Source organism: Conger conger, chromosome 1 (genome assembly GCF_963514075.1).
Source record: "Conger conger chromosome 1, fConCon1.1, whole genome shotgun sequence".
NCBI lineage: Eukaryota > Metazoa > Chordata > Actinopteri > Anguilliformes > Congridae > Conger > Conger conger.
In genome coordinates, this window is record NC_083760.1 from 22,676,106 (window position 1) to 22,702,506 (window position 26,401).

A 26,401-nucleotide genomic window follows, 5' to 3' on the forward strand; every position below is an offset into this window, starting at 1 on the left:
CAGTAATGCTTGACACGGTTAAGGAACACATTTGGAGAGTGTAAGGGGGCACTGGCGGATGGAGGCTTAAACAAAGCAGCCAGGTCAAAGTTGAGAAAACATGTATTTACAGGTGGTTCCCAAATCCAGTGCAGAACATATACAGTGCCCTCATATCCAACAAAGGAAATATCAACAAAAATAAGCAAAAAATACTCAGGAGGTAAGAGCAGTCTTTTGGCAGTTGGAGGGTTGCCAGTTCGATCCTGCCCTGGGTGTGTTGAAGTATCCCTGAGCAAGACACCTCACCCCCAATTGCTCCTGACAAGCTGGTTGCATTGAACTTGTATATCTCTTCAAGGAATTGGGCATACCACACCTGCTATGCAGTTTGGAGGCATTGCAGTGTGAACAAGTAAGGAAAATGTAGGTAAGAGCATATATTTTGCATACATTCTATTATGTTTGCCCATTGGACTAGGACTGCAGTACACACATTTATTTAATTTAAAAAAAATTATTTTCTGAGATCAATCTGTCCGAATAGCTTTGCTGAAAGAGTTACATTTTCTGTAAAATTGTGCAATGTTATAAAACGTAGTTTAGATGCCATAGGACAAAGAACAATTAATTTACATTGAGGCAATACATTTTCTCAGGACTTTCGAGGTCAGCACTTTCGAAAAAGCCAAAAAGCCCTTGCTCATGAAATGTAGACAATTTCGTGCAAAGACTTATCAGAGAGGAGCACGTTATCAAGCGGTCAAGCACAGTATTTATAGATTAAAACAGATAAACGTTTGACTTCCTTTTAACAGTTATACTACCTCATTGAACCGCGACACTTGCGAGGCGCAGTAGGACCATTTTTAGAAGAGGGCGGAGCTTCATCATTGCGCTAGAAGAGCGGCCTGGCACTGTGGGCGCGTGCAGAGTCATGAATCTGTTTGTAAACACGAGAGGAAAAAGGTGAGAAATATAGGGAAGGAAAAAGAAGCCGGGCCTGGTCGCTGTACCGTTACTGCTGATATTTCGCATGTCTCTGAGTGAAGGGAATGGAAATTAAGATAGACGCACTCGGTAAGCGTTTTGTCATATAGCAAAACGGCTAGCTAGATGGGATTTAGTTAGCCTGTTAGCTGTACTTAGCTAGCGTTATCCAACTCCGCTTTCTAGACCAGGCATCTGAAACAAAACACAGCTTTAGCTACCAGCTAGGTAGCAGGGAAGTTGGCTAGCTTGCTAATTCAACTAGCTGGGACAATCTACCTATATGTCAGTAGGACATTTACAGCAGAAATTAATGTCTATATGCCCACGTAATATTTTGCATTCAAGCAGGTGTAATCCATCCTTCTAATCCCGAATCGGAAGTCTAGTTCGTTAGATAACTATTGAAATATCTGGCTGTCAAATACTGATCTATCGTTCGTCAGATATCTAGCGGTAGAGTAACGTTAAGTAAGTTACAAGTTAGCTAATGTTAGTGGCAGCGAAATTGACTGTTGACAACATCATAGCTATATTCCTGGAATAATTTACCACAGTATTATGCAGTACTATTATGGTATTGGATTTATTTTCAATAACTAAACTCCACTGGACATGATTCCGTAGAAATAAACATAACGGTTAGCTAGTTAGCAAATAAATGGGCAAATGACGGAAATGCTGTACAGTAACAGGTTTGGTCTTAAGTCTGTAGGTGTCAACAAAGCGGTTACAGTAACGGCAATTCTTCAGTTTTGAGAAGCTAATATTAGAAAACGGATTACTATAGTGCTCTAGTAAGCTAATATCTGGACACTAGCTATGCCGGATAACTATAACGTTAATGCGCTAGCAAGCTAATATCTGGACAATAGGTATGCCGTGCATGTAGAATCTGGCTAAATACAGCAGTAATCTCGTGTAGTAGGCCAGTTTGGAGTAGCGTTGATTACGAATTCGTGCATTATATTGGACAGTTCCTGATCGGTCACTTTACTTGCAGGAGCGAACTGGATTCGGATCCCAACGGGCACCGTCACGCAGAAGGAAATTTTGCAACAGCTACACATGTTTCTATTTCACGAAGTGTGCTCGTGTATTTATGAACGCCGCACTTCATGGTAACAGTCCTGCCCACGCTTCCCAAGAACTCATGTTTTGTTATTGTACAAGCCAGCAAATCTATCTTGTGCGCAGTGTCAGCCATTAGACACGGCCGACAGAATGACTGAACAATCTCAAAACACTAGTTTTGCCGAAATATTCCTTACCAAATTGCAAGAAATTGTATTTTTTGGTAACTGCAACAAATTGTAGTATACGTTGATTAACACATTTAGGCATTATTGTATTCTCACCCTACTAAACTGAGATGCCTTGGCCTTTTTCGGAGTCGATTAAGAAGCGGGCATGTAGATACCTGCTGCACCGGTACCTGGGCAACTTTTTGCAGGAGAAGCTGAGCTTGGACCAGCTCAGCCTAGATCTCTATCAAGGAACTGGATCGTTGGCGCAAGTTCCTTTGGACAAATGGGTAGGTAACTGTTTACTGTTGCCTGGATATTTATGTCAAAATATGGGTGGAGAACAGGTTAACATTGGACAGGGATAAAAACGTGTTTAGCAGTTCCCAATCTCAGAACTTTGGTTAAAAAAAGAAAAAAAAAAAGAAAAGAAAAATGTAAAAAAAAAAAATTGGAATTACAAAATGCAAGAGATCATCAGATCGTTGAGCATAATTATTTTTTTATGTTCACAAAGCATAAAATGAATGTAACGGGACTTTTCCAGCATCTGTTATGGCCGTGATTGTAACAACTAACAGAAATGGAAATGCTGCAGCTCTACAGTCTGTGTGTGTTGAACGCGTATGCTTGCTCACTTGCAGTCCTTGAATGAGATCCTTGAGTCAGTGGATGCTCCCTTTGAGGTCACTGAGGGCTTCATCCAGACTATCTCCTTGACGGTGCCATGGGCATCCCTGCTGCAGGAGAACTGTGCCCTCGAGGTCAAAGGGCTGGAGATGGTGTTTCGGCCCCGACCACGCATGGGTGAGGGTGCTTCCACATTGAGCCGAGATGTGACTGATTCTCCCCAGCAGCGAGACCAGCATTACCTTTATCTCTACATTCAGTTATTGATGGTTAATGAGGATTTTTTTGGAGCAGTTTCACTGGTGTGATATAAACAGTTTGAAATGTAATGTGAAGGGTTGTATTCAGGTAACCCCAGTAATTGTAGTTTGGTTTGGTGACTTGAATAGTGTATTTAATGTATGCTCAGGTGCACAGTTAGACATTGGCACACGACCGTGTTCAGGGATTCAGACTGTTGATCGCCCGGGATTTGTTGTGTCCACAGCATCAGGGACCGAGCCCATGTACTGGTCCAGCTTCATGACCAGCAGTATGCAGCTAGCCAAGGAGTGCCTGAGCCAAAGGCTGACCGATGAGATGGGCGAGGGCTTCCAGCCGCTGGAGGGCCTGGAGACGTTTGCAGAAACCATAGAGACTGGTACGTTCTCTTGCTTGCCTTCTGTTAGTTACAGTTGGCTGTCAGGCAACACACAGAGCTTACCTTTCCTGCTTCTACCATGCCATCACAGCATAACACAACATTTTATTTTATTTATTTATTTATTTTATTTAGATTTGCTATCTTGATATTTAGTTCCTGCATTGTGTTTCTGAGGATGTTTTTCCCTTCATGTTGGAGGATCAACATGAACATTTTTTCATTTTTTTATTTTTTTACATTCTGTAAACTACTAATTGCATGAAAAACAAGGGCAAAGTTGTGACGTGTGATTTTATTAGCCCTATGGGATAAGTCTTGGATGGGTTGTCTGCTGTTGCAATCCGTGTTGTATTACCAGTGTATTGATCCCCTTGAGTTATTTGGCTGTTAAAGGTACAATAGGACTTCTCACAGTCAAGAGAGGAATTGCAGCAACAAACACGCTCAAACCACAGCACTGTTTATCCCACCCCTTCTCTGTGAATGAGCTGAAGTTGAAATGCCATTGGCTGTGGCAATTAGAACCAATTTCAACCAATCAGCTTGAATTATTGTACAGCTATACAATGTTTTGGTACAGAGTGCTGGCCTGCCAACTGCATATTTTGAAACACAAATTTAAGGACTATAAACATAGGCAGAGGTTGAGTCAGCATGTCAGTGAGCCTTTTTTCAATGATGGGAAGGGATTTACAGTGATCTTGTAACAATGGTTTAGCACAAAAATCTTACCTATTGTACCTTTTAAGTGCTAATTTCTGAGATGTCAAGATCGTCATTATGTACATGTATATTGGTTATTGTCAGGTCCCACTGGCTGATTTACATTTTGCGTTCTGTCACTTCTGCCTTTCCTTTAGTTTTGAGAAGAGTCAAGGTCACGTTTCTGAACACTGTTCTCAGGATCGAGCATGTTCCAGAAAATTCCAAAACAGGAATCGCTCTGGAGATACGAATCAATAAGTATGTTTTAACTGGAGCACTTACGATATTCGAAAGCAATCCAAGTCTGGATTGAATTAAATTGCCTTAATGGATGCTTGCATGTAACAGTTCATTTATCAAAACTACTAGGGCTGCAAGATATGTTGTATATTTCTCATCGCAAAAGACTGCTTGAAGTTACAATTTGTTCCATAAAAGCAACATTTTTATTCAGTGAGCATAGGCGATTCATTGTATGGAGTCTATGTTAGCAGTGTACCTAAAGCAGATAGGCATTAGGACTGCGCAGACTGCAATATTTGTTTATTTATCGCAAATCATATCGTCATCGAAATATTCAACAAAGTTATCACGTGTCGCATATCTTCCTCATATCTACTTAATCCACTTCTTAAATTGCTGCATTTGCAGATCGAGGCTTTAACGTGATTTCTCTCTTGCCTTGGAGGATCGTGTACTGTGACGAGACTGGAGAAGAGTGTTCGGGCATGGACGTGCACCAGCCAACCACCTTTGCACATAAAAACCTGCAGCTCACCGGGGTCACCATCTTCTGGGATGAGTTCTCCGAGTCGGCTCGGGCTTGCCACAGGTCTCCGTCCGCCCAAGTGGTGAGTGCCCCGCTCCCGTCTCTGCTGGTCCCCTGCGGGAGGAGCCTAACTCTGACCCTCTCTCCTGCGGGAGCAGCCTGGCTCTGACCCTCTCTCCTCTCCGCTGAGGCCTTCAGGAGACGGAGGCCAAGCTGTCCCCCAGCTGGAACCCCAAGATCATCTGCGAGCCGCACCCCCAGTTCACAGAGCCGGTGTGCGCGGCGACGGCCTTCGAACCTGTGCAGATCGGCAGCCTGAGTGGCAGAGTGGAGCTGTCTCTCCTCCTGAAACAGAACGAAGCCCTGCCCGGAGCAAAGGTTGGATTATATCCGTGTGGAATTTTAATGGGTCCTCGTGTTGCTCTGGAAATGCTGCATTGTCTTAAAGCAATAGTTTGCACCAAACCTGAATGTTATTCATGCATTTTCCTACCTTGAGACTTGTGCATTGACTTAACAGTGGAGGCTCATTGCAGCATATTTTTTTCAAATTTGACTAATCCATCAAAAAGGCTTTGCAAAGCCTTATTTAAAAGTTTTTGCTTTAAAAATAATATACATGACAGTTCCTTTCACTTCAGCGCTGTCTCTCTGTCCATTCTATTTATCTTATTTTTCTCATTATCTTGCAGCTCGATGTTGACGGGCAGATCGATTTTATGAGCGTGCTGCTGTCTCCACGACAAGTCCATCTGCTGCTGGACATGTTTGGGGTCTTTTCTGGCTCCGGTGAGTTCCCCTGCCACCACAGTGCAACTTTGAGACGGTGTAAGCTTTCGCTCCTCTTGCTCAACAGCTTTTGGCACGCTTCCACCGCAGTTAGTATCTTGTGTCAGAGCACCCACCGCTGAATCGGCCGGTGAATAAAACATCACAGCGTTCTGTTTGCGCAGCAGGGCAGGATCGAGCAGGCCTGGGCAAGGACAGGAAGAGCAGGCCCATGCAGCAGGAGGATGAGTACCGGCTCCACTTGGAGCTCAACCGCTGCTTAAAGAGGGACCCCCTGGCCCCGGGGGCGCTGGGAGACCCTGACCTCTTCGAGAGCCAGACCACCAGAACCACATCTAGCCGAGGTGGGGATACACGGACGTGGGTCATCACTGCTCCGTTTGGTGTACTGTTTTTGGAATTTGGTTCACTGTGCTGTTAAAATGGTTGATAGCTTTTAAAAACAAATATAATGGGGATGAGATGTTGCCGGTAAGCCTGCTTTTGAAGGACATAAACCATGACATACTTTTTATCTATTGTGCGCCAGTTTTTAATTGCCTTCAAAACTGTTGTCATTTCTTCAGATTGATTGCGAGAGTGATTTTGGATCTTGGTTTGTGTGTGTTTTCTTTTTCTTTGTTTTCTTTCTTCCCCCCCATCGAAGAAGATGTGTTTTTCTCCATGGCAGAGATGGACATGTCTCACAGCCTGTCTTCCCTCCCTCCCCTGGGAGACCCACCCACTGTGGACCTAGACTTGTCACTCAATAGCAATTTCACCTCTTCCCCTGGGGAGTCCCCCACTGGCAATGTTGCAGTAAGTATCTGTGCCCTTTCCACCAGCCCCTTTGGGGTGGTGCACAACCCAAGGACTGCATTTCAAAATGTTTTATTTTGCTTTTGATAGCTCCGTTATTTGAAGAGAAAACAAAATGGAAGAGAGCCACTGAAGGGGCTTGGTTGTGGAGCTGTATCTTGCTGCTGTTGTGTTAATCCTGGACGCTGTCCAGCCATTCAGGCCTGACATTGTGTAATCCTGGCGATTGAGGACACAAGTTTCCATCAGTTGCCATCGTACAGAAATACATTTTTAGATCAGAGGGCACACTGGCTGGTAGATTAATGGTGCTAATTTTAGAATCTTTACTCCGGACTGTATCCAGTGGTGTTTTGTGTATAATTTCCGTCCCTTTAGACGGTTTGGGATGAGTACCTGGATGCCCCGAGACAAAGGGATAAGCAGGCACAAGAGCCTTCCTTCCTGTCCCGGGACCCCCAGCCCCCACAGAAGTTGCCGCGACAGACGTGTAAGTCCCAGCATGCATCAGTGCTCTGATTCCAGTCGTGCGTGCATCACAGCTGTTGAAACAAAGGAAGCGAAATTCACACATGTCTTACAGAAGATCATTTTAACAAGCTCACCTCTATAAAAAGCAGGCCACAATGATATGCTCGGTATCAGTTCAGTTTTCACTGCAACAGTACATAAGTAACCCAGCAGTGTCATCTTGTTCCTAAAATTAGCTGTTTTTGTGATCCTGCCTTCTTGTTCCATTCATAACTTGTATATACAGTGGACTCGGAAAGTATTCACACGTTTCTGCACACGTTGTGTTGTAGATAGAATTTTAAATGGATAAAATTGCCATTTCTACCCATCAAGCGACACTCAATAACCCATGACAATGTCAAAACATGTTTTTTGAAATTTCTGCAAATGTATTAAAAATCTAAAACTTAAATCTGCAACAGAAATTAAATCTACAATGCAATTAAATGTGCAAAAAGTGAAGGGGTCGGAATACGTTCTGAAGCTACTGTATCATTTATATATTCTGGAAACATGCCTCTGGCATAGCTTTGTCGATCCTGTTCTTGCCCCTCAGCGCACCCCTCGAAGCCCCACTGTGACGAGTCTCGCCCTGAGCTGGTGTTCAGGCTGACGCTGGGGAGCGTGGCCCTGTCCGTGCTGCACATAGACCGGCTGCCCCCGCCCGACACTGCCGTCAGCCCCCTGGCCCTCCTGGCCTCCCACTTCTTCCGCCGGCTGGGCGCCGCAGACCCCGAGCAGCTCCAAGGAGGGCTCCTGTTCTCACGGCCCGTGCTCGACGAGGCCTGCCCTCAGGACCACCTCAGGTGAACATCTCCCAGTCCCAGTGGCCTCATCTACCACAATAATACTTTCAGACTACTCGTCTGCATGCTGAAATTTGAGATTTGCTCGAATAGAGACCATACTTCTTTGCCAATGTGTTTTCGGTTTGCATTCTTAGTTCTGTAGACATAACAATATAAAAAATTATGTGAACATCACAGGAAACCGGTTTTCAGTTCCCACATCAATGTGAATGTGCTAATGAGCTCATTTTCATGTGTAGTCCCTAACCTGAATGTCTTTGGATAATTTGGTAATTATGATTAATGTTCCTTGAGGTTAGCACAAGTTCATGGTGGCCCTCTGTGTGTTTTCGTTTTATTCTGGCAATGCCTCAGCACACTTTTGTTTTTCCCTTCTCATCATTTGACTGTGAAATTGCGGGAGGGGTCTGTGTGCTTGTGTCTAACTCGTTTAGCGCTGCAGCGTTTAGGACTGAGCTGTTGGTGTCTGAATAGGAATTTGGTTTGACGTCAGTAAAAGCAGACTGCATTACGGGGAAGCAGTGCATGATGGGTGCTCTGTTCCTCTCTCTCTCCGTGCAGGTTTCTGGGCACTGGGATGAAGGTGGTCTATGAGCAGAGGCAGGGCTCTGGTCTACGTAGCGTTAGCACTGACGTCTCTCTGGGCCAGATGGAGCTGCTTGAATGCCTCTTAACTACCGATGCACACTCTAGCACCCCTCAGTACACCGAGGTGAGCGCAACCCTTACCCTCACCAACTGGCATCCTGCTACCCTTTCCACTTCTGACCGCCTGGAGATACTGCCTACAGCTGCAATTACTTTGACTGTAGTACAAATAAAGATGTCATAATAAACTCTCACGTTACTAACTTGTGCTCATTGTGTTTCACTAAAGCTGGTGAAATTTGATGCTGTTGCCAACACGGAGGCTCAGCCTTCCCCATGCCTGCACCTGCTGTACAAATTCACCGAACGCAGAGGCCCGCAGGTAAAAGAGAAGTTCTTGTGAAAATCGCTAGACCCTGTGTTTTGCGATTGGCCCCAGGCGAGAAATGTTTAAGAGCGCTGGGGTGCGTCTTTGCTCATTGGCCGTTTGCCCCCTCCGTGTAGGGTGGACAGGTGCGCTTGAGCACCATGCCCCGGAAGGAGTTCCAGGTGGAGCTGGGCCCCGTGCGGTCTGAACTGGACGTCAGCATCGTGGACCGGCTCAACTCCCTGCTGCAGCCGCAGAAACTGGTCACCACGGAGGCCATGGCTTCTCACATGTACACGTCCTACAACAAACACGTCAGCCTGGTGGGTCCTCATCTTCGAATATCATTCTACCATTTTCAAAATGGTGGAAATACTTCATTTTGGTGCCTCCTTCACAAATGAATGGAGCAATTATTGAGTTAACTTTAATTATTGTTGAGTTCCTGAACTACAGTGGAAACGAAACTCACTTTAACATTCAAGTTCAATTCGAGTTTCAGGCATATTTACGTACTTCCCTCTAGGGTCTTCAGCGCACTTCTCCCTGGTTATGATTTGCACTTTATTTTACTTTTTATTTTATTTTATTTTTGCTCTGGATAAGGGCGTATGCTAAAGAACTATAATGCAATGTAATGTAATATTTGAGATGATGTTGTGCGAGTACTTGGGTAAAGTGGCATAATTACTGTGCATTCTCAGCACAAGGCCTTTGCTGAGGTGTTTCTGGATGACTCTCGCTCTCCCGCCAACTGCCACGTGTCGGTGATGGTGAACGCCCCCGTGCTGAGCCTGGCCGTGCGCTTCCCCATCCCGGACCTGCGCTCCGACCAAGAGAGGGGTCCCTGGTTCAAAAAGTCGCTCCAAAAGGAGGCTCTCCACCTGGAGTTCCAGGACCTGGAGCTGAAGACGGAATTCACCGGCGGGAGCTCCTCGGAGCAGACCAAGATGGAACTGACGTTCAGAGAGCTCAGCGGTGAGCTTGGTCCCCGTCCACCATGTCCATCACGGAACATTTCTGTCTTCCTCATTGATCCTCCCGTCTCTAAAGTGTAGTTCACATTCTGGTTTTAGCCCTGACTTCTTGTTTTTATAGCTTTTACAAGTTTGCTGTGTTGCTTCCTCAAGCTATTTAGCCACAGCTTAAGTTGTGTTTCTTGAGCAATGAGAGCTACTGCTGCAAGCTCCACCTGTGTGTGACCTTTACTGCGTTGTTCTCTAATGGGTTTCTCAAGCCACGGGGGACTGCCGTGAGCTAATGGAAAACAAGCAGCGAAAGCGCCGTGGAGTAGAACTGAAAATGCATTGGATAGAAGTAGAAGAGGAAGAATTTATTGGCCGTTAATTTGTTCTGTCTGCAGATGTCTGCCAAAACAAACGAGGCTAACAGTTTCTTTCCACTTCAGTGGAAGTGTATTAGCCAGGTTGGTAGGAATGGGCAGCCATTTTGTGTTTTGTTGTTCAGTGCTTTATCGTAATCTTAATCAATTACATGGCAACACTATAGATGCACTGATTTAATTTTCCCTTGGTGAAGTTTCAGAGCGAGGTACTGTCTAACAGAAAGCGGATGCCAAATATTGGAGAAATAGGCAGTTTTATAAAATGTTGAATGAAGTTTCACAGTCAGTTCTTTTATGGGTTGTGCAGAAGGTGTGCACAACATGAGTAGAAGATTTTGTTTGAGAAATTTCCTTCACACATCAACTTATTCCTCCTGTCATCCACAATATGTGAGGCTGCACTGAAGAGTTGTTTGCTTTTAGCACTGCTACATTGTGCAGAAAAGAATGTGTGTGCCATAGTAGCCAGGATATTGATATTGAAATTAGCCTGATACAGACTTGAGTCGTCATTTAAAGGCGTTGAGGTGTCATTTAGTGGTTTCAAATGGTCTTCTTCCGTAGTTTGCCTTTATGGAGTTAAAACTGTACATTTACATTAATTCCCCCCGTGGTGTGAGTTTTTGGCCACTACTTGATTGGTTCGGTGTGGCGGCAGTGACAAAACCCCAGCATCAGCAAAACCGAGCATCATGGATGTAATTTCTAATACACAAAGGCGAAAATCATCTGGGCACTCTCAGGCCAATGTATAACACGTTTCTGTCATATACTAAAATTGATATTCTTATGCAGGGAAGTTCCAGGATGACAGCTCGCAGCCTGCTGCCAGGTTCCTCCGGGTGTCACATGACATGGATGGGGATATGGCCACATCAGACAGCGGCAAATTTGATTGGCCGAGGTGAGTTGCTGTCCATCGCGCCTGCCTGCGGCCGTGCTGTGGAGAGCTAGCCCCTAAGCCTTGTCTATGCTTTGCAGGGTCGTGCTGAGGGTCAACCCCACGACCGTGCACTCTATCCTGGAGCGGGTGACCGCTGAGGAGGACGAGGAGGCCGGGGGGCGCTCCCCTGAGGAAGACGAGGGCGGAGCACATTCCCTGAAGGACGTCTGCGATTTCGGGAAGCCGGACCCATCGCCTTTCTCCTCACGCAGAGTGATGTATGAGAACGAAGAGGTGGGAAACGCCGGGGGTTCTTTTCTTTATGGTTACCCAAATCACCCCCTTGTACATCCATCCAGACGGTCTTCATACATGTAGTTCTTGAGCTATTTTGTGTTTATGAGTGTGTCTTTGTGCTAAAAGCACTGATAATCCGGTTCAGGAGAGAAAGGAGCGGTGAGATTTCATTTCGGTTTCACCAGTCTGCTCTTGGTCAAATTCAGGAATGTACTCTCACAGATAAATATCTGGATGAAGGAAATTGAAAGTTTTCTCTCAATATATCAATAATTCACCAGTTACAAAGTCTGTAGAGACATAGAGAGAAAAGGTGAGCATTACTGGGCTGAATGGCCTGTTCTCACCATTACCTTATGTTACATCTACTCCGAGACCATTTATCATATTGACATTCCACTGGGATATTCTTCAGATGCTCATCCTTGACCGTCTCTCTGGTAGCAAGTCAGTTGAATTAAACTTTCTTCTTCCTCAGCTAATGTTGAATACTGCGCCCCTCTCTGTCCCCATTAGATGGTCATGCCAGGTGATGTAGGTGAGATGACCGAGTTTCAGGAGAAGACCATGAACAACTCCCGCTACATCCTCGAGCTGACATTGCCTAATGTGCAGTTGTCGCTGCCAAACAAAGCCTTCTATGAGAAACTGCATAACAGGTAGGCTGGCTGTTCGGAAGAGGCAAACCCGGACCATTGTCCTGCCCTGGGGATATTAGTGTCAAGTTCTTGCCCAGACATGTAACATAGATTTTCTTTCTCTCTCCCTCACCAGAATAAATAATGATCTGTTGCTATGGGAGCCAACTGCCCCTTCCCCGGTGGAAACGGTGGAGAATGTGTCCTATGGGGTGGGGCTGTCAGTGGCCAGCCAGCTGATTAACACCTACAACAAGGACAGTTTCAGCCAATTCCGGTCCTCCGCCCCTGAAGGTAAGGGGCTTCCGACTGCCTTTTGCCGTCTTCACCAACCTATGACTGCTGGCTTGTGCAAGAGCACTTTCACAACTTTCTAAAGTTTATAGGCAGATAATTAAAGGTGCTATTTATTTCCCCTTTTTTCAGTTGCAAGTTATATTCACACTTATTAAATTAGAAGGAATTGAAGCATGATCAAAATCACACCTTGTTTCATCTTTGGCCTCACAAGGGTCGTGTTTAGAAAGGGATTAAAATGAAGACAGTGAATGGGCTAGGCTTTCATGAAACTTGGAAGTTCATTTTCTCTGGCAGTTGAGAACAATTGTATGCTTTGGAATCATTTTCACCTTCAGGATAAATAGTTGAGTAATTAAATTAAATTAAATTAAATAAGATTAATGTTCATGCTGTAGTATCTTTGGCTTCTTGCAGAGGAGGAGAGTGGGTCTGAAGATGATACCATGCAGTACTACTCCTCGGCTGACTTGGGCCTCAAAACCCGGAGGAAGAAGAAGTTTGAGACACAGAACAAGACTTCACAGAGTTTGTTCTCAGTCATTCTGAGTATCAGCCATGGGCTGGTGGCCCTGCAGACCAACGCCAAGGTAACCAGAGCCGCCATGGAGTCAGGAGGGGGTATTTTTTCTGAGACTGTCCATTTGTAATCAAATGGCCTGTATGTTGTCGTTTATGCTCTACTCCTTTATAGCAAGAAGATAAGACACTATTGAAAAACAGACATGGAGAGTTCTGGATGGAAGTAGAAAATGGAGTTCTTTTCAGCGTGACCCAGTATGAGGGCTATAAGGATCAACACTTTGTCTGCCTGCACACCAGTAGCCTCTGTCTCTATCATCAAGGTAGGGGTTTAAATCCAATTTAACATGAAGGATTTATATTCATAAATGAGTTGTTAAAGAGGTATTGGCAAGTTGTTTTATTTTACAGGACTGATTACATAGACGTGCTTTGCATGTACTCCCTTGATAGGACAATTCTGCTATGCCTTAATGCTATGTTTGTTTTTGAAGTGAAATGTTCATCTGTGTCTGCTCACGTGTGTGTGCATATCTGTGTATTTGTGTGTGTGTGTGTGTGTGTGTGTGTGTGTGTGTGTGTGTGTGTGTGTGTGTGTGTGCGCGCGCTTGTGTGTGTACGCGCACATGTCTGTTCAGGAGTTGTGGATGGAGATGTGGCTGTGTCAGACATTAAGCTGCCCAACCAGACGCGCCCTCACTGGCTGGAGCCGGCCATCTACCGCTCAGAAGAGATGTCCCCAGGCAAGGCCTCCCCCTCCGAGGGCATCGGCCTGGAGGCCCACAGCATGCTGTCTGTTGCCGTCAAGATCAGCTCCCAGAACATGGAGCGTAACGTCAAGGTAGGTCCAGGCGTGCGGTCCGTGAGTGCACTGTCATGGAAGATGACAAAGAAAGGTTATTGTTGTCCTGTCTTGGGCAGGTGTGACTCGAAGGACCTGCTTCATTGGTTGTGCTATATTAGAGTAATAACTGGCTTATGACCGGGTATGGGCAGTCATGGAAATGTGATGGATGGCTAACAAAGCTTGCCTTTGCCTGCAGGAGTTCCTGGTGGCGGTGGGGGTGAGAGGAGCCACACTGCAGCACCGTGTGGTCCCCTCTAGCCTGGGCTGGTATGACCAGGTAAACCCCCCTCTCAAAGTCTCTTATCTGCAGACCATCTCATCAAGGCAGAAACTACTGCCAGAGTACAAGACACAGTTTTGGAAGTGTACTACACTCCGAAATGCCAGTTGGCATGCTGCTTTTTTAATATTGAAATGATGGCCTCACAATTTGTTTTTGTTTGGGTGACAGCTGGTGGATTTTTTGAATGTGTCAGATGAGCCAGTACTAGGTTACATCCCTCCTACCTCCGTCACCACTCTCCATCTGCACCTGTGGAGCTGCGCTTTGGACTACAGGTACCAGCTGTCAACATACAATGTTCAGGTCTTTGGCACCTTTCCTTTGGCATGTGGTTTTTAGAACAGATTCCAAGTCAAGTGAACAGTAACTTAAAAAAAGTGATGTTCTCTACTTGAGAGTCACTACACGATTTCTGTAGTGCTGCTTGAAATTTATATGCAGTAGGTACTTGTGAATGCGAAATTTTGAGCACAATAATAACTTTTGAGTCTACGTAAGGTCCTTTCTGTTTTCCTGTATTGTTTTATGTATTCTACTTAGTATTGTGTTCTGTCCTTCATGTCCACTCTTTTAAATTATTTATTCATTGAAGTTTTACAGCACCGTGGTCAATGTCTGTAGTCATAAATAAGGTTGACTTGACTTCCACGGTCACCCTGATGAATGGCATCTCTCCTCTCGCCTCTCTCCTCTCCCTGTGCAGACCTCTGTACCTCCCCATCCGGTCTCTGCTGACAGTGGAGACCTTCAGCATTTCCAGCAGCGTCTCACTGGACCATTCCTCCTCTACTCTCAGGTAGGAGCCACAGAAGTTCCAGTGATAAGGCCCTAAAGCTCCAGGCCGGAACTTGCCAATAGTCTCAGCCTGGAAAATGGCTTCAATCCCATACACCTTTTTATATTCTGTATTCATTTGGGGAAAGTGTGTAAAGGTATATTGTTTCTCATGGGTAATGATGGAAAGATACAAGCTGTCATAAATGTATGTTTCAGGATCATTTTGGATGAAGCAGCACTGTTTTTGTCGGACAAGTGCAACGCGGTTTCTGTGAACCTTACCCGAGGTGAGGACGTCAGATGAATATGACATATGAATATAATATGACAATGTAGAAATTTGCATTTACAGTGTACAGACACTTAAAGCTTTGAATCTTATCTGTCCTGTACCACAGATTATGTGCAGGTAGTGGACATGGGAATGCTGGAACTGAGGATCACAGCTGTAAAACCTGGAGCAGACGGGGCAAGGGTATGTGCTGCCAAATGCTGATTATAGATGTCCCACCCTCTTATTTTGGAGTTCATATTGCACTTATCTGATTATGTGTTTGTTGTTCTGGCTCATAGACTGAGCCCAGGTTTGAGCTGCGCTGCTCCAGTGATGTCATCCACATCAGGACGTGCTCAGACTCCTGCGCTGCGCTTATGAACCTCATCCAGTACATCGCCAGTTATGGGGATCTGCTGCCCCCTCCTGGCCCAGAGGTCAAGAGCACCAGCTCCAAACAGAGAGCCAAGGTCAGTCCTCCCTCTGATGTCTTATGGGGGCTCTCCTTTTGCCTTTGCGTGCTTACACTGCATTCTATATATCAGCAATCATCAAATCTGAACCTCAAATCCAAATCCAGCCTTGGTTTCTTTTCTCCCAGGTAATTAACTGTAGGATTAGTGCAATCGATTGGTCAGGCTGTCTTCACACCTGACTCCCAGGTAAATGGAGGGTGGAAAACCAGCAGTGCTCAGACGTCGAGGACCACGATTTGATGATCCCTGCTATAGATTGTAGCGCAGTGTGTACGTTCAGCTGTGGTGGTAGCGCGATGGGGGTTTATCGGGTTGGTGATTGGGTTTATTCAGCCTTGTACAGCCGTCTCCCTCCTGTGTCTCTCTGCAGCCTGACCCCGCCAGCAGGCCCCCTTCCCAGATCCCCCTGCTTCCAGAGGCCGAGCAGCGGATGCTGCAGGACCTGATGAGCGAGGCCATGGAGGAGACGGACAGCCAGCACGCCCTGTCCCCACAGCCCAACGGTGAGGTCCTGACAGCACTGTTAACCTGTATGTATAGAAATTCAACTCAATTCAATTTTATTGTACAGTGCTTTTTACAATACAAGATCATCACAACACAGCTTTACAAAGAGCCCAGACCTGAGCCCCCCTCAGTGCAAGCCTTGGGCGACAGTGGCAAGGGAAGAACTCTGTGACTAACAGGAAATCTGTGAAATCTGGTCATTCTCAAGGGGAGAAATTACCCTCTCCTCACTCTCAAATAACATTCGGTCCTCGAGGGCCGGTCTGCATACTGGTTTGCCTTGTTTTTAATTTGCTGACAGCTCTATAAATTACCCTGGTTCAAGCCTATACTTGAGCACAGTGAGATCATTAGGTTACACTTGCAGTCTGCAGCTGTAGCCGTGCACATGTCAGATAAGATATGATTGAGTCAATTAAATAATTAAGACCAGAAGTTTGCACATAATCCTGAAACCGATCGGCCCATGTTGTGCACCCCTGGTATAATAGCAGTCTCTTTCTCCCTCTGTACGTACAGTAGCCGTGTGTATGGCTGATCCCGTATGAAGTGATTTCCTTGGTGGCCCAGCAACAGCTTGAACTGTAATTATCGCTCTCTCTGTCACACTGTCTCACTCTCTGACATTCTCCTTCTTTCTCTCTCCATCTCCCTTCCCCCCTCCTATCCTGTAGGACTCCACCAGGAGCTGAGACGGGACCTGGAGCCTCCTCGCTCCGACCTCTTCCTGTTCCCGGACGAAAGCGGGAACGTCTCCCAGGAGCCCAGCCCCACCTTCCCCACGTACCACACGCCCCTCATCTACACCGCCACCACCGCCCCCGCCCAGGAAAACGACGACTTCTGCATCCTGGAGACCCCGGGCTCCGGAGCTGCTGTAAGGCGGACACTACCCCCAGCAGCTGCTTTGTACATCCCTTAACGTTTAGACCATTCTGCTCCATCCTAGCTTCTGTTACCTGTGGACTGTGAGTGACCCTGCATACAGCTGTGGGCACTGAAGAGAATGCCTTTGCCTTTGTCTCTTCTGTTGTCTGGTGCAGGATCGTGATGAAGAGCCAGTGGTAAACAAACTAACTCCGGACTCCATCCAGATCAAAGACAACCACTTCAGCCTACCGCTGGGCCCCACAGACTCCAATAGGGGCCCCCTGAACTTCCCTGTCCCGGAGGTGCGCTACCTGGTGAAGGAGATCTCCATCGTCTGGCACCTCTACGGGGGGAAGGACTTTGGGAGTGGGACTTTCATCTCCTCTCCTGCCAGGAGCCGTGGGTCAGTATGGGCACAGGGTATCTGCTCATCTGCCTCAGAATTTTTTTCTTTTTTTTTTTTTTTTTAGAAATATTCGAATTATGATTCAGAATACAGAAAAATGTATGCAAGTAATGCCAGTTATGGCATGAATTTTGTCCAGTAAAAGCGTAACTTTAAAGTAACTTAATGTAAAGTAACTTTGTGGGGAAACTGCATCCTATGTTGGAGTGTGCATGCATGCGTGTGAGCGTGCGAGCAAGACGATGTATGTGCTTTGTATTTCTCTGACTTTATTTGCCCTGTTCATTTCAGCTGCACCCCTCACAGCTCCCCCTCTCAGACGCCCGTGAGACAGAGCAGACCTGGCGGGCGTTCAGTCGGTGGGCGAGGGAGGAACCCGGATGTGCTGATGGAGATCCAGCTCACCAAGGTACAGTCACGCTGCCTTGACCCCATGTTCTATTGTTGATCGTTTTAAATATCTCAAGTGGCTTTCACATGATCAGCATCAAAGCGCTTGATATGGCGTCAAGCCATTAAATTCCTATGGAGGGAGCGCTGATACCTGACTTGGCAGCAACGCTAAGCCTGGCATAGCTCAAAATAAAGCCAAGTTAAGAGCCTTCAGGGTTCAAATCGTTTAAGCATTGAGGTCGCCTACCGCTACTAGCAACATAGAGCCCAGACAGAGCCATTGTATGTAGGCTACATGGCTAACCGGTTACTTTCGGGGTGAACCCAAGGATTTTGGTTGAACAAAGCAAGTTCACAATTTAGCCTTTTATAACCACAGACAACCTACTACTATCACATATTGTTACAGTTTAACAAACCAATGGCTTCCTGGATGGATGACCAGTTCCAACTACTGTCAGCACTCAATTCTTCCCACGTGTAGTCACTGCCTTACTTGGCATGAATGCAGCATTTTATTCTTGTCATGTGCAAGCAGCTTCACTGCCATGCTGAGTTTCTATCACATGCATCCACTCTGGGTAAAACTCAGGCTTTTTGGCCATATAACTACATTATGTACGTGGCTTTACTTCAGGGAGAAGTAGCTCTTCTGAAAACAGGATGGCCTTCTCTTCTAGGTGAAGTTCCAGCACGAGGTGTACCCCCACATCCCTACGGACTCCGGCTCCACGACGACGGACCTGCCCGTGTCCCGCCAGGTCTTCACCGTCCAGGACCTGGAGATCCGCGACCGGCTGGCCACTTCCCAGATGAACAAGTTCCTTTACCTCTACTCCAGCAAGGAGATGCCACGCAAGGCCCACTCCAACATGGTGAGGGGGAGACGCACCCTCCTCGTTTGCGTGTAGTTGTAGTTGATGTTGTGACACCGAGCAGTTGCTGAGGATGTGCGCTTCTTCCCGGCAGTTGACGGTGAAGGCGGTGCACATGTGTCCGGAGGCAGGCCACGCCCCTCAGGAGTGCTGCCTCCGTGTCTCCCTCATGCCTCTCCGCCTCAACATCGATCAGGTGAGGCAGATGGAACTAAAGCAACACAGTTCTGTCCCTGCAACTGCTCCCATCCACCAGCCAGCTGCTCCAATGTTATGACACATTACTCTTAATGCTATCTTCATTAGCTTATAAGTAGCAGCTGGCGAAAATGTTTGCATGTAAGCATTTGTATTAATTCCTGAATCAATACATGAACAGCCTGTGTCTTGAGTGTTGAGTTTCCAGTTTTTCTCTCCATTGTATTTATACTCCATGATGCTGTGATGAAAGCAGCTTGTTTCATAATAATTTGGGTCAATATCAGCATGTCACAGAAAAATCAGGCCGTGTGTTTATTTAAACCACCTTCTTTCTGCCCACAGGATGCCCTGTTTTTCTTGAAGGATTTCTTTGCCAGTCTTGCTGCTGATGTTGAACTGTTCGCTCCTCCGGACCAGGAAGGTACATTTTCTCCTCTGTCCAGGCCCAATCAAACGATCATTAAAACCCACTCAGAAAGCAGAATCCGTGAAACTGGCGTTTCCTCATAAACAAGCAATTTATTGTGTTTGTTTATATGAAATTTGCAGAAGAACATGAACAGTGCCAGCAAATCGGTTATTAAACATGGATTATGTTTATTCAAGTTTATTCTAAACTAAAGTGGTAAAGTGCATTCTTCCAAAATTTCAGGTTCTGTGGTTCAAGAGTGGACTTTCCAAAAATGAGATCTGAGGCCCAAGTGATTATAGAGCAGAAAGTCCAACAGAGCATAGCTCATGTTAATTATGTGCCCCGGTCCTGGCAAGACAACACAGGCAATCTTCTATGAAATCAAGTTCCAAGTGCATACATAGGTTCAAAGCTTGTAATGCAAGATGATGCTTTGATTGCTTTGCTGGGTTTAGAATCAGTCCTTTGTTATCAGTGGTGTTTTCCACACTGCCCCCACTATTTCCAGTTGGCTTTCTCCCCTGCTATGTCATTACCCATTTTGGTTTCAACTCTGCTCCATTGCTGTCCTACTCCGGATAAATATCTACTTCATCCAAAATATCCAGATCATCCCAGTGTCATAGGCCAACCCCAGACCCCGGGACTTTCACAATGCAATTATGGTATGGGGATACCCAAGAAAAGAATACCAGCAGTTGTACAAAAATTAGCAGAGGTTTGGTGTCGGAACATTCCGGAATTCCTGTTCAAGCAGCCCTAAGGCGCAACTGCAATAGGAGTTTTTATTGTAGCGCTGTGTGTTTCAGTGAAAAAGCCCCCTGCCCCAGACCTCTCCTGCAGCTTCCCCAAGCACGGGGGTGGACCCCAGGACCCAGCGCCCATCATCTCCGTGCCAGGGCAGGCGCGGCCCAGCCAGAATGGCATGACCCTGTCGGGAAGCAGCGATGCGATGGATCCAGAGGCCTCCGCCGCATCCTTCACTGACCAGCCCATTTTCTTCAGGTCAGTCGAACATAGACCAAGACCTACGCAACCAGAGTTGACACTGACACATGACCGTGAATGCAACGTCTGACCAGATTTTATTTGTTGAACTTTGTCTTGGTGGCTCATACAAAATAGTTTGCTGGTCTACATTTTAATACAGTAGATGCCAAATGCATAATAAAACAACCTGAAACCAGCTAAATATTTTGTATGAGCCAAATGATCTTGATTCTTGACTCTGGTGGCACATTACATTGGCAGGATTGAACTGGATATTATGGTTGCTATTTGTCTTTTACTTTTGCATGAGCTACTCTTGTGGCAGTTCTCACTGGGTGAAGAATAACATGCATTTGTTACAGTTCAAAATGTGTACAACGTACAAATACATTTTGTTTTTCAGAGAGTTTCGGTTTACATCGGAGGTTCCCATCCGTTTGGATTACCATGGGAAACATATGGCAATGGAACAGGTGTGTTGTGGAATGGGAATATGAGGAAATGATTGTGAGGTGATGTAATTGCTGCGGTCTGATTTAATTTATACAGAAACTCCTCATGGTGTGTACTTCTGTCCTTATTCTGAGATTGTTCATCTTGGACATTTGTTTTCTGCCCTTGGTTCCACCTTCAATAAAACTAGACTGCTCCAGCCTTTAACAAAATCCAGGCACTTTCTGTTGCTCTGATGACGCATTTTTCAACTGTGACTGAAGAATGGTAGAGCTCGAGTAGCAGATAGCCATGTAGCTCAGCTGGCAGCAGGTGTGTAAATGGACATGCCCCTGTCTGTGCTGGACGCAGGGCACGTTTGCTGGCATCGTGATCGGACTTACCCAGCTGAACTGCTCCGAGCTCAAACTGCGGCAGCTGTGCTACAGACAAGGGTACGTTTGTTCCTCTGCGGTCGGGCGACCTGCCTGGCACAAATCGCCTGCCTGCCAAACGGCCCTCTATTCTGTCTTCTATATGCTATTCTTCCCCACTCCTCAGTCAGACATATTTGTCTGTAAGGGTTTGGATACTTAAATATGATTGTCTGAATTGGCTACTTATTTATCAATGATATACATTGGACTAGATATAGTATAGTATAGATATAGTAATTGACATAAGCTTTATTTTCCAACTTATTGGAAAAATAGGTTCCGCTTATTGGCACCCCCGGCTTAATACTTTGTATTGGTCAATTGCCATCTGAATTGACAGTGCTTTGGCTTTTCCCATGCTGATGGTTTACTAAAGGATTTTGTCATGCTTGTTACCTCATTTTTATACTCTAGTGAAACAGGAAATGATGGAATGACACAATATAGTTAATTTAGTTACTCAGTCTAAAGGAAGTAAAATTGTATTGCCAATTTCACTTTGTTTGATTTTATTTACAATCATTCTTTGGGGGTGCGAATAATTTTGTCATCTGTGGTTTTCAAAAAATTTGATTACTAGATCAGGGATCATCAAATCAGGGTCCTCAACGTCTGAGAACTGCTGGTTTTCCACCCTTCCTTTACATGGGAGTCAGGTGTGAAGACAGTCTGGCTAATCAGTAGCAGAAAAGAAAACCAGGGCTGAATTTGGATTAGAGGTCCAGATTTGAAGATTGCTGGTAATAGCACATTGTCCAGCAGAAGAAGTGTTACATGTGTATATTGAACCAGAAAAGGAGGCTATACACATTAGGAAGGCCACATCAGTCATGTTAGTAACATCAGCATTTTCAGCACTGGGAGTCTTGTAACACAAGCCTTTGTTATTTATTTCCATAACCCACGAGACGGGGGTTATCATCCCGGTGTTTACCATGAGCTGAAGGACAGGGTGTTCTCGGTTTTCCTCCAGACTGCTGGGCGTGGACAAGCTCTTCTCTTATGCAATAACCGAGTGGCTGAATGACATCAAGAAGAACCAGCTGCCAGGGCTTCTGGGTGGAGTGGGGCCCATACACTCTCTGGTGCAGCTGGGTGAGTCAGTGGCGTGCATTGTCCAGATATGTTCAAGAGGGAATCCTTAGTTCTGCATCAGCATTGTATGTTATATTATTAATAGTTGCTGTTCTCCTTTTTTTTCTGTGAGTAGGGGTGAGTTTCGTAGCAATCGTGACAACCTCGCTCAATGAGCGATATTTCATGAGCGAGATCCTGTTCCAGTTTTTGTTTTTTAAACAGAACAAAAATCTTTGCTGATTGCTGTCATATGCTGTCATTATTTTAGCATAGTGGTTAAATGGTGCATATGCTATTGGAGTGTTGAATAGCTTGCGGCCGCTCATATGCTGCTCCTCAGTCCAGGGATTCCGGGACCTGGTGTGGCTGCCCATTGAACAGTACCGCAAGGACGGGCGAATCGTGCGGGGGTTCCAGCGTGGTGCCGCCTCCTTCGGCACGTCCACAGCCATGGCCGCGCTGGAACTAACCAACCGGATGGTGCGGACCATACAGGTAATGGACCGGACCCTTACCCAATTCTGAACCGAACAATGGAGACGGCAACAAGGATTGGCCTTTGATCAGTTTCTTCTGCTAATATGGTTGGCTTATGGTTAGGCTACCTACTATAGCCAATGTTGAAGCTATCATGCACAGACCTGGGTCAAATTCATATTGTTTAGGATTCAATTATTATTATTATTATTTTAATTGTTTTTCCTGCTCTTGATTGATCTTGCCTGCTGCAATTGAGTCAATCAAGTGGACCAGAAGGTTTGCCATTTTTGAGAATATTTCATAGGTTGCAATCCACCAAACAAGCTCAGTTAAAGCGTGCAAAATCTTGGAGTCCAAAATAACATATTCCACCCAGGTCTAATCATGCTTTGATGTATTGACTAGTAAAAAGCTTTAAGTCCTTGCATACAGAAGTTGTGCCTCTCTATGTGCCTTCTGCAGGCTGCGGCAGAGACTGCCTACGACATGGTATCACCAGGACCTGACGAGTGTGAACTGAAGAAGATAAAGCGCTTTTCTCATTACCGATTGGCTCACCAGCCGGTGGACCTCCGGGAGGGAGTGGCCAAAGCATACAGTGTTGTTAAAGAGGTATTTAAATCCAGTCTAATCAGACTTACCTTTCCTCTACAAGTTGAAATTAAGTTTTGGTGAAGACTTGCGTAACTGAACTTGCTTTGGGACTCAAAATGTAAAGTAATGAGATTTTTTGGTTGATGACTCAGTAAGGACAGCTTTAAGAGCCTTCCTCATTTCTGCACGCAGGGAATAGCGGACACAGCGCTGACCATCTACGACACGGCGACACGGGAGCACGAGCAGCGCGGGGTGACGGGCGCTGTGGGCGGGGTTCTGCGGCAGCTGCCCCCAGCGGTGGTCAAGCCGCTCATTGTGGCCACGGAGGCCACTTCCAACGTGCTCGGAGGCATGAGGAACCAGATCCACCCCGACGCTCGCCAGGAAGAGTCCCAGAAATGGCGGCAAGGGGAGGAGTGATTCACTGCCCCCTCTCCCATTGTTTCATGGGAATGCTACATAGCCAATTCACAGTGATATCATTTCATTACCAGGATTCACAGAAGTCTCTTAACACTTCCTGGATGACGCACCCCCCCCCCCTTCCACCCACCCACTCAAACAAACGCATCTGTCTCAACTTGATGTAACTCGCTCTGCTCTGTACCACACCCACAAATGCAATGGTAGTACAAAAATGAAAGTCAGTGCAGGTGTAAATAAATCACACGCTTCGCATAGACTTCAGCATTCATACTCGTGATGCCCTTTCCACAGTCCGCTGCAGTGCCTTCATTGGAGTGATGTACTGTATTCTGCTGCAAGTCGTCTGTAACTAAAGCAGGCTCAGAGACTGGAAATGTCAAGTGTCCATGGCTTATACTATTCCTGTGCCATTTGTCCCTTGCAGCAAAAATAATCCTTTCATTGAATAACGTAATTATTAGGACTGACGTCAGCTAGCGACTGCTAGTATGTCGCACGGCTTTGTCATTGGTACAGGTCTGAATTACACCTGCCACCTAGTTTTTTTGTTCGTTTCATCCCCTCTAATTAATTCACCTCTATGGTTTTGGTAGGAAAATGGTTTCAAAGATTCCGCCTTCACACTCGGATCATGAAGGGAGGCTGGTAGTTGGTGGGACTGCCCCTGTGTTTTTAACCGCTTTTGTAAGCATTGTTGTGAATATAAGAACCGTGTGGCTTTTGTATCACCTGTTATAGCCATGTGGTTACATAAAGTGGCTGGAATTCTCAAAGCATCTCATATTGTACTGGCAGTAAAAAAATCTCATTTGCATAGGATATATTGCATTTGCAGTTTTTTTTTTTTAAACTAAGCAATGATGTATTTCTGTCAGAGTAAGCGGTTGTGAGAGAGCTATCCCATTCCTGGTCTGTACCGTTTGTACTTATACTCATAAAATGGCATTTCCCCCCTTTCATCAGCCCACATAGGAGGGAGAAACTGCTTACTTGGGCAACCTTGCAGGTTGTTGGATGTTTTTCCTCAAGAGTTGGATTTTCAGCTATTCTCCGGCTGTTTTGCAGTATAGAGGTTAGTTTCACTGCTGTGTGTGCTGTCAGTGACTAAGGAGTGTTACAATGACAGGTCTTAGTGAAAGGTAGCCTACATATTTCATTGTTCCTTTTCAACAGAATGGGACGATTCTCTCACTAATAGTGATGTGTTTTTAGTCATTGATATTTTCATTTTGGCTGCTGGCCAGTAAACAATATTGTTTAATAACTTTTTGTTTTTTTGTTTTTTAAGCATTGTTGAAAAGGAGAAGGACATTGTTAAATACTCTCAGAGACTGTTGTTGATGTAAATTGCTTTCAAATATTGTTATTAGTGCAATATAAATGCCTAAATGTGTTATTTTCCCCTTTCTCAAACTCACATCTAGATTATACAGCTATTACTGCCTGATGTGTAACCAGAAGTCTTAATTATCATTTACTCTGCTTTGTTTACTAGCTTTTCTAGTTTGTGGGGGGCTAACACTTAAGTTTCCCTGATTTTATTTTTACACTACTTAATTTGATTGGACCGGGAAAAGACGTTTGCCCCTGTATATTTGTTCATATGTCCTGTGTAATAGGAGTGATATTTGTGAGCATTTTAGGGAATATTATATTGCTTGTATATATTGTAGTTGGTGTACAGACTGGATAAGGTTAATTTGTGCAAATTATATTAAAGCATGAAATATCGAAAAAGGGAAATAAACTATTTAAATTCTCTCGATATAAACAACAAGATTTGATCAGTTGTTTGAAAAAGGTTCAAAAGTTGCTAAAAGGTTGTGTTCATCGTACCTATGTGAGAAGGGTTACCGACAACGGATGACCACGGAGAGGCGATCGTGCACTAGCGACTGTTACGTAAACGGGGGAAACTTGAAGTGTGCGTCTCCTTCTAAAAGTGTAGGGCAGCAAGTGCCACCGGATGTTTTGGCACTTTAGTGCAGTTTCGTTATTTATATGACTTCAAAATGTCAAGTGTTCCAAATTACCTGACTTTTACCCTACAGTTAACGTTTAGTTCAAACGTTCCATTGTGATATTTTACGCAGGCCACATACTGTAATAAATTGCATAAAGTTTTACAATTTATAGCCCATTCAGCTCAACATGTCTCATCGTTAAAAAAAATGTCTTAAAAAAAAAAAAAAAAATTCTCATTAGAACTTCAACAAACGATAGAAACAAACCATAAAATAAAACGATCAATAAAATACAAAACTCGTGACAACAATAAAACCGAGATCAACAGGAACAATAAAATAATTCGAGGTATATAAAGCATACATCTACCCGAAACCAAAATGTACAAAAAATACCCTCCAACAAAAGTTAAACGGTTTACCTAAAACTAAATAATATCCAGGTCTTGAACACCCCCATAGTTTCTGCCTCCACTAAAAGGAGACTGTTCCATACCTTGACCACATTCTGTGCTTAAAAATTGTTTTTAAACTTATTTTTTATACCAGGAATCAACGGTAGCCTAAGGTCCTTAACTGCATACAATAGGCCTTCCCTTCTGTGGTCTGACAATGGCATTGTATAAGGTAAAAATGAGTTCCTTTTATTTATACTCAATACTTTTATAATACTGGCTTATGACTTTGCTTATTATTTTTCGAGAGAAGGTTCTCATAACTGCAAGATCAGCTTCCAATCATACATTTGAGGTGTTATGCTGCCGGTCAAGCACGACCATCACATTGCCAACTTGACTAAAGTGGCCTTACCTGCTCAGCTATTTTCATTATCAAATTGCTTAAAAACCAGTACCAGCTTGCAGATCTACCC

General features: G+C 45.0%; 1 protein-coding gene across 6 annotated transcripts; it reads left to right on the top strand.

Annotated features, from left to right (window-relative positions):
- Positions 1–867: 867 nt before the first annotated feature.
- atg2b (autophagy related 2B) lies at positions 868–25,343 on the top strand. Of its 6 annotated transcripts, none has more exons than XM_061252971.1 (43): positions 868–948; positions 1,973–2,503; positions 2,858–3,020; positions 3,331–3,483; positions 4,347–4,449; positions 4,880–5,042; positions 5,159–5,338; positions 5,653–5,749; positions 5,914–6,093; positions 6,396–6,547; positions 6,926–7,037; positions 7,617–7,866; positions 8,431–8,581; positions 8,747–8,839; positions 8,962–9,147; positions 9,529–9,802; positions 10,965–11,073; positions 11,151–11,346; positions 11,866–12,008; positions 12,124–12,281; positions 12,702–12,874; positions 12,979–13,129; positions 13,445–13,647; positions 13,850–13,930; positions 14,105–14,211; positions 14,640–14,732; positions 14,930–15,000; positions 15,112–15,188; positions 15,287–15,457; positions 15,834–15,966; positions 16,645–16,847; positions 17,014–17,243; positions 17,538–17,655; positions 18,320–18,514; positions 18,609–18,710; positions 19,058–19,136; positions 19,922–20,132; positions 20,521–20,590; positions 20,922–21,004; positions 21,960–22,081; positions 22,404–22,558; positions 23,006–23,155; positions 23,330–25,343. In XM_061252971.1, exons 2-43 carry the CDS (start codon positions 2,342–2,344, stop codon positions 23,558–23,560), a joined length of 6,234 nt encoding a protein of 2,077 aa, XP_061108955.1. In that variant the 5' UTR covers positions 868–948; positions 1,973–2,341; the 3' UTR covers positions 23,561–25,343. The 6 variants fall into 6 exon arrangements, with proteins under 6 accessions (XP_061108955.1, XP_061108989.1, XP_061108974.1 ...); XM_061253005.1 differs by having other exon boundaries at positions 19,937–20,132; XM_061252990.1 differs by having other exon boundaries at positions 6,399–6,547.
- The last annotated feature ends 1,058 nt before the right edge of the window (positions 25,344–26,401 follow it).